General features: G+C 37.3%; 1 protein-coding gene across 1 annotated transcript; it reads left to right on the forward strand.

Moving 5' to 3' along the window:
- Positions 1–741: 741 nt before the first annotated feature.
- On the forward strand, positions 742–6,335 carry prim1 (DNA primase subunit 1). The gene is made up of 13 exons (XM_008414175.2): positions 742–1,151; positions 2,039–2,196; positions 2,289–2,395; positions 2,490–2,563; positions 2,652–2,788; positions 3,607–3,665; positions 3,770–3,879; positions 4,062–4,153; positions 5,247–5,379; positions 5,451–5,520; positions 5,598–5,710; positions 5,867–5,965; positions 6,047–6,335. Exons 1-13 carry the CDS (start codon positions 1,043–1,045, stop codon positions 6,064–6,066), a joined length of 1,281 nt encoding a protein of 426 aa, XP_008412397.1. The 5' UTR covers positions 742–1,042; the 3' UTR covers positions 6,067–6,335.
- Positions 6,336–6,980: the final 645 nt, after the last annotated feature.

The following is a 6,980-nucleotide window of genomic DNA, read 5'->3' on the forward strand; positions in this document are numbered from 1 at the left end:
TTTTTTTTTCTTTTTTTTTTTTTAAGTTAAGTTCCTTTTGTTCCATCAGAAATTATTAGCAAATCATTTTTAAGTTCTTTAAGAATTTTGAAAATAAGTTCAATTCTTTAAACTAAACTGGAAAGAGTGTGACAAGAAATGTTTACAATGTGTTTCCTGACTGAGGCAGTAAATTATTTCCACAAGAGATAATAAATGTATTGCACAGAAGACATTTGTACAAAGAAGACATTTGTACAGAGGGGAAATCAGAAGCCAGTTTCCAGACAAGAAGACCTAATTAAATGCATGTTTAGGATAAATGTGGAAGAACAAACTCTGGTTGGATTGAAAATATGGTTGGGTATGATACATTCTGGGTTACAAATGTGTCTTTGTAGGCAGCCTAATTAAGCTATTTATAGCTATGAAAATTTAAGACTTCAAGTGTGTTAAATGTATGGACTATAAAATAGCTCATTTTGAGAGAGTGTTTCGTCCAGCCAACCATTAAGAGGGTCTGATGCCTATCTCCACGGTCAGGAAGGAAACTTGAAGTGTACAGCCTGCACTTTTAATGTGATATTCTCTTTCTGTGCGTCACAACCGCCTTTTCTTGAGGTCTGCACCATTTATACACTAATGCACACCATGGCTACACCGCCTAGCAGCCGGCGGCTGTGCCGACAAAGCAAATGGAACGCACCCGGTAGTTGTCGGCCGAGTTGAAAAAACCTTCAAGTTAACGTCATGACATCACCAGCAGCTATTTCTGGATTTAACCCATGTTTTAGCTCCCCAAGATTTCTAAAATGTCTTAACATTTCTGTTAATTTTAAAGTTGATAGAAATTATAAATATGAACTTAGCTATATTATATATTTGGAAGAAGAGCTTATAAATGAGCACATTTCCTTGTTCCGGTGACGCCTTTGTCCTGACTTTACGTTATTGGTCGTCTCAGTTGTTTCAGACTTTTCCCGCGCTGTTCTCATTAAGCTGAACTGTCGACAGTAAGAGTTAAGAAGTTTATATTTAAAATAAACTCCAAACTTGAGGTAAAATGCTGTCCTCAGACTACGATCCGGCGTGTTTGCCGGACTTATTGCCGCTGTACTATCGCCGCCTGTTCCCCTTCGCTCAGTATTACCGCTGGCTGAACTACGGGGGAGGTAAGTGTCCTCAAACGGGCCGGGGAAGGGAGCAGAAACCCGGGTTAGGAAGCTGGAGGGACCCGAGTGATGTGTGGATGATCTAGCTGGATGTGATTTCTGCAGAAAATGTGTCCCTCTGTTCCCTATTGAAGTCAATACGATATACGATAATCAACATTTTAAAAAATCTGGTAGCTTTTAGCCTTACATTTTTGATCTTATAACATTTTTGAACTTATATGTAAGGAATTACTTGTGATTTTACTTGACATTGGCATGAAAACTTAATAAAACTGATAATGTTTGTAAATAACATTGTTGCATTTTAAACATAAAGCCTATTTGGCTCATAAGTTTTAAATAAAATATTATTTTGGGTTTGTTTTTAAGACCCATTTAGGTTGTTTAATAGAAAAAAAATTAGCAGGAGGAAAATATTTTTAGGGCCTTTTCCTGCCTGGCTCAACTTTTTCTTTGCCACAACAAACCAAAGGAGAGTCCATCCTGTCGATGAGCAAAAAGTACAGCGAGAGAGAAGAGATCATTGTAAGAGAAACAGGAATAATCCAAATATTTAAATGTTTTTAGAGATTAAAGTTTTTTATCTGAAATGGAAAATGTGTTTATTTTTTTGTATAGTTTTGGCTTCCTCTCAGAAAATAGTTATTTTTATAGTCTGTATTCTCCAGTGTGATTAATAAATTAGTAAGTTAGTTGACGACTATTTGAATAAACAATTAATAATAATTAATCTGATTAATTGTTTCAAGACCAGAGGAGATTCAAAGCTACTGCACAAATGTGTTTTATAGCAATCAAGTCAATTTTATCTAGACCCCTGTTGAAATATGTTGTTTGCTTTGTTTGCCTCCTTTCCCTGACTCTTACGTTTCCTACATCCTCAGTGCAGAAGAGCTACTTCCAGAACCGGGAGTTCTCCTTCACGCTCAAAGACGACATCTACGTGCGCTATCAGTCGTTCAGCTCGCAGAGCGAGCTGGAGAAGGAAATGCAGAAAATGAACCCGTACAAGATCGACATTGGAGCGGTGTACAGTCACAGGGTAAACCTTTCCGGTCTGATGCGTCCCTCTCTGGATCATGTGTTGTTACACACGTTTAAAGATAAGTTAGTGTTCCTGTTTGTCATCCGCAGCCTAATCAACACAACACGGTGAAGTCAGGCAGCTTCCAGGCTCTGGAGAAAGAGCTGGTGTTTGATATCGATATGACGGATTACGATGATGTTCGAAGCTGCTGCAGGTAAAACAAATTATTTGACTTTTTTTTAAGGATCTGTGTTTGCACATGTTCAGAAATGTACTCTATCAATAACATTTTTAAAACTTGATTTCAGTGCTGCAGATATTTGCTCCAAGTGCTGGACACTGATGACCATTGCCATCCGTATTTTGGACAGATCTCTTCGCCGTACGCTGCTGATTTATTTTAAGAGGTTTTCTTTTATTGATTTTCTTCACAATCACTTGAGTTTATTGAGTTTTTTTTCTCTCTGCAGAGGACTTTGGTTTCCACCACTTGCTGTGGGTGTATTCAGGCAGAAGAGGAGTTCATTGCTGGGTGTGTGACGAAGCTGCCCGGAAGCTCTCTGCAGCCGCACGGTCCGCTGTGGCAGAATATCTCAGCCTGATTAAGGTAAGACAGTTTCACTTCTCTTTTAATATAAACATATTCATAAAAGGCAATATGAATAAGGCATAAACAATACTAGGAATCTGCAAGTAAGGCGTAAGGATGTCAGCACTTTGAATGTTCGCTTTACAGGATTCATTTGCAAAAATTTGAAAATTGGATTGTAAGGAGTGAATAAAGATTAAAAAAAATTGATTGTGGAACAATATTTGTATTTCAAGACTTCATTCTCTGTGTAAAAGGATTTGGTTATCTAGACATTGTCTTTTCTGAAATCCATCCATCAATCCCCCGTTTGTTGGTTGATCCATTTGTCTGTTACTGTGTTTAATGTTAAATCGATCCATCATTCTTTCCATCCATTTCAATCCATGCATCTATAATTAAATCTGTTGGTCTGTCGATGCTTTCTGTGGTTTCTCTAGGTTTCATGTTTAAAGTCTGACTCCTGTAGAGATATAATGAAGTTTTCTTTTTTATCCATACGTTTTAAAAAAGGATGGGTAACTTAGAATGTTTTTGTCTTTAAAGTTAAACAAATTGACATGAAAACTGTGTAGAAACCATCCATTTTTGCACACATCTCATTAAAGGAAACGTGTGTGCCATTTATCAGTTGTTTTTCAACTATGCATTTTTGTTTGAATTAGTTAAAAATACGTTTTGGATGACTATAACTTTGACAGTTGGTTTCCATCCCTAATTAGGAAGCTGACTTCTAGGATGATCATGAAGCTTTCTAAAATGATTTCTGTTCTTATCCAATATCGAGACTTTAGCGACAAGAAGTACATTTTTACTTTTTAATTTCTGTTTCACAGGGTGGTGAAGAGACGGTGAAGAAAGTGGTGCTGACAGATCCTATTCATCCTTTCATCAGGTAAAGGGATTCGACATTTGTCTCTAAATTGACTGTCTTGTTTTTATCATTATTTGGTTATGTGGCTTTATGCGTTTAACAATTTCCATTTGTAATCTTAACAGAGAGTCTTTAACGGTGGTGAAGCGCTACTTTCCACAATACGCACTACAGGATCAGAACATACTGGGACGCAAGGAGTCTGAAGAGAAAGTCCTGGCTCTCGTACCAGAAGATATCCTTTACATTTTTAATGTGCATAGAGCTGCACATTAATTTTACGTTTTCATTACCATAATCGAATGGGCTTTTCCAATGATGCCCATGGAAAATCATTAAACATTACGTTTATTCGCCAGGTATCTTAAAATTAGAAAAAAAATGTGATAACGATTTGACCTTAACATAATTAGTTACATGTTAAAAAAGAATTACAGGAGATATTTCAGGAGGAGAGGAACCCAGAAAGACGCTGGCGTCACATTGAAGCCCAAGCCAAAAAGAAACAGGTTGATTGTTATGGTTGTCTTACACAAAGTCTTTTTCCAGAAAAGCTTGAAAATCTGTAAATTTGATTCATCTAAATACATTTTTATATTTCATTTTATGTACCGTATTTTCCGCACTACAAGGCGCACCGGATTATAAGGCGCACCTTCAATGAATGGCCTGTTTTTAAACTTTTTTCATATATAAGGCGCACTGCATTATAAGGCGCATAGAATAGACGCTACAGTAGAGGCTGGAGTTACGTTATGCATCCACTAGATGGAGTTGCACTAAAGGGAATGTCAACAAAACAGTCCGACTCGGGTCGGCGAGGAGAGCCTTCCGCGACTTGGCCGGGGAGTGGTCGGACAATGGTCACCCTTCTCCGTTCGCGCACAGCATGTTCGTGGAGAACGTGGTGCTAAATGACCTGCAGACGACCTGATTCTAGACGGTCGGTAGGTAGACAGGTCAGTCAAACTTTATTAACAAACCAGCGTTCTAACAACTATCCCAGCATGCACCGCACGCTTCTTCTACGGGCGAAAATGAAGTCGGCGGCTGCTTACCGTAGTTGCTAGACCTGTTGTAGCTCAATATTGGTCCATATATAAGGCGCACCTGATTATAAGGCGCACTGTCGGCTTTTGAAGGTTTTTAGGTGTGCCTTATAGTGCGGAAAATACGGTACCAAGTAAATATGTGTCTTTTGAACCCTTCAAATTAACCTTACTGTGAAAAGATGTCTGTTAAGAATGCGAAGGTTAGAACCTCTTGAATAGCACTACATGAGTTTGATCCATCCAGACATTTTCTTGCTAGTTAAAGGAGTCAATAGTAAGATCCCGGTACCATAGACATTCAGGGGTCCAGTGGTGTCCATGTCTCCATAACTCAAAGGTAATTTGGCTGCAAAAGTGGGAAATGAATACAATTAACCAGGTTGTAAGAATGTTATGCTACAGACTTCAAAATCACTAAAACATATTTTATTTTGTACTTTTAAAAAACGTTCCAGCTGTTCTGGATTTAGACTTTCTTCATAATAATTTCTTTTAATTTTATTTATTTTGTTTGTAAATTGGTTTTGACTGATAATCGTTCCTTCTCCAGACCACTGCCAAAAAGCGGCAGTACTTTGAAAAGGAGATCATGCTGCAGTACTGCTACCCTCGACTGGACGTCAACGTCAGTAAAGGCGTGAACCATTTACTGAAAAGCCCTTTCAGTGTTCATCCCAAAACAGGTGAGCAAGAATCCTCACTAACTGTTTTCACCAGGAAATGTTTTTCTAACTTCACCTCTTCGCTTGTCCAGGGCGCATCTCTGTTCCCATAGATCTTAAAGACGTGGAGAAGTTTGATCCTTTTGCTGTGCCCACAATCAGGTGAGTAAGTAAAATTGTTTTGATGTACTATTTTGTGTGCTGTACGTGTAACTTTTATTGATTGATTTATTTTTCAGTCTGATCTGTGAGGAGCTGGATCGACCCATGGCAGATGAGGACGAAGCAAAGTTAGAGGACGCGAAGGGGAAGGAAAACGAACAAGACTCAACAGAAAAGAGGAAAATCAGAGGTGACAAAGGGGGGCGAAATAAATCAGAAATAAATTTTATATGAAATTGTCACAAAATGGGTCCTCTTTGCAGTATTAAACTGGTCCAGCTGCTCAGATCTTCTGCCTGGTTCAATACTGTAATTTAACTAAATTTTGTCTGTCGTCTCCTTTCAGATTACAAGCGAACCAGTTTGGCAAAGTATGTGAAGTACTTTGATCAGTTTCTGGCTGGAATGACTGATTCATGGAAAGGAAAACTTCTCAGACAGAGTGGTGAGTTTAACACAGGTGAAGTACATTTTTAAGAACTTTATGCTTGATTTGTTTTTATGTTTTCTTATTTTCTTCCTCTAGATCTTCAGAAAGAGTTTTGAACAGGCTCGTCAATCTGAAATCACACTTCCTGCCCTACTGCTCAATGTAACTGAGGAGCCATGCTTATGGTTCAGTTTGTGGAGATAAAATGTTTTTGGACAATACCATCTGATCACACCAGTTTTGATGCTCTTTTATTCAGTCATGTTATATCTGTGTTTTAAACTGCCAAATAAAGCTGACTTTATCGCAGAAATTTCTTTCAGGGGTCAAACGGCAGCAAATTGCTGCTATGCAGTGAAATTAAATTCATATGTTGTAAACCTTGTTTGAGGTTTTTTCCCCCTCTTATTTTGATTGTTGCACTCACCTTTTGTGTAATATTTCCAGCATTAATGTATTTGATGAGCTACAAATGTCCTCAAATGATCAAAACATGATGAGCTGCAGAAAACTGCCTGTAAATCTAAATTATCTCAAATGTTTTTAAATGGCATCCAAATCCATTAGGACTTGGAATAAATATTTGCTCAAGAGAAGCACTACTATATATTTTTACTCAAGCACAAGTAAAGAGTAACTTTTCAAGAAATGACTACCCTACTCAAGGTAGAGTAGGGTAAAAAGTATTTGGTGCAAGGGTGATTTACAAGTGAGCAACTGATAACATTCGGTGTAATATTTAAAAATGTTAGATAAAATTAGTTAAATTCTGGTATTTCAAGGACTAAAAAAATACAAAAGCAGAAGAAACACTTATTCAAATCACTTTTTTTTTCAACATAACACTTGTGAAACAAATACTTTAGGTAAAATATATCGTCCTTACTGTATATTTTTGATCTCAATTTGGCACAACGGGCTCATTAAAAAAACAAAAAGCTTGTGTAACAAGCATTTAATTTCACCACTAGTAAAATTAAGAGTAACAATGCTTTCTAAAATAATACTGAAATAATAAAATATATATATA

Source organism: Poecilia reticulata, linkage group LG7 (assembly GCF_000633615.1).
Source record: "Poecilia reticulata strain Guanapo linkage group LG7, Guppy_female_1.0+MT, whole genome shotgun sequence".
Classification (NCBI taxonomy): Eukaryota; Metazoa; Chordata; class Actinopteri; order Cyprinodontiformes; family Poeciliidae; genus Poecilia; species Poecilia reticulata.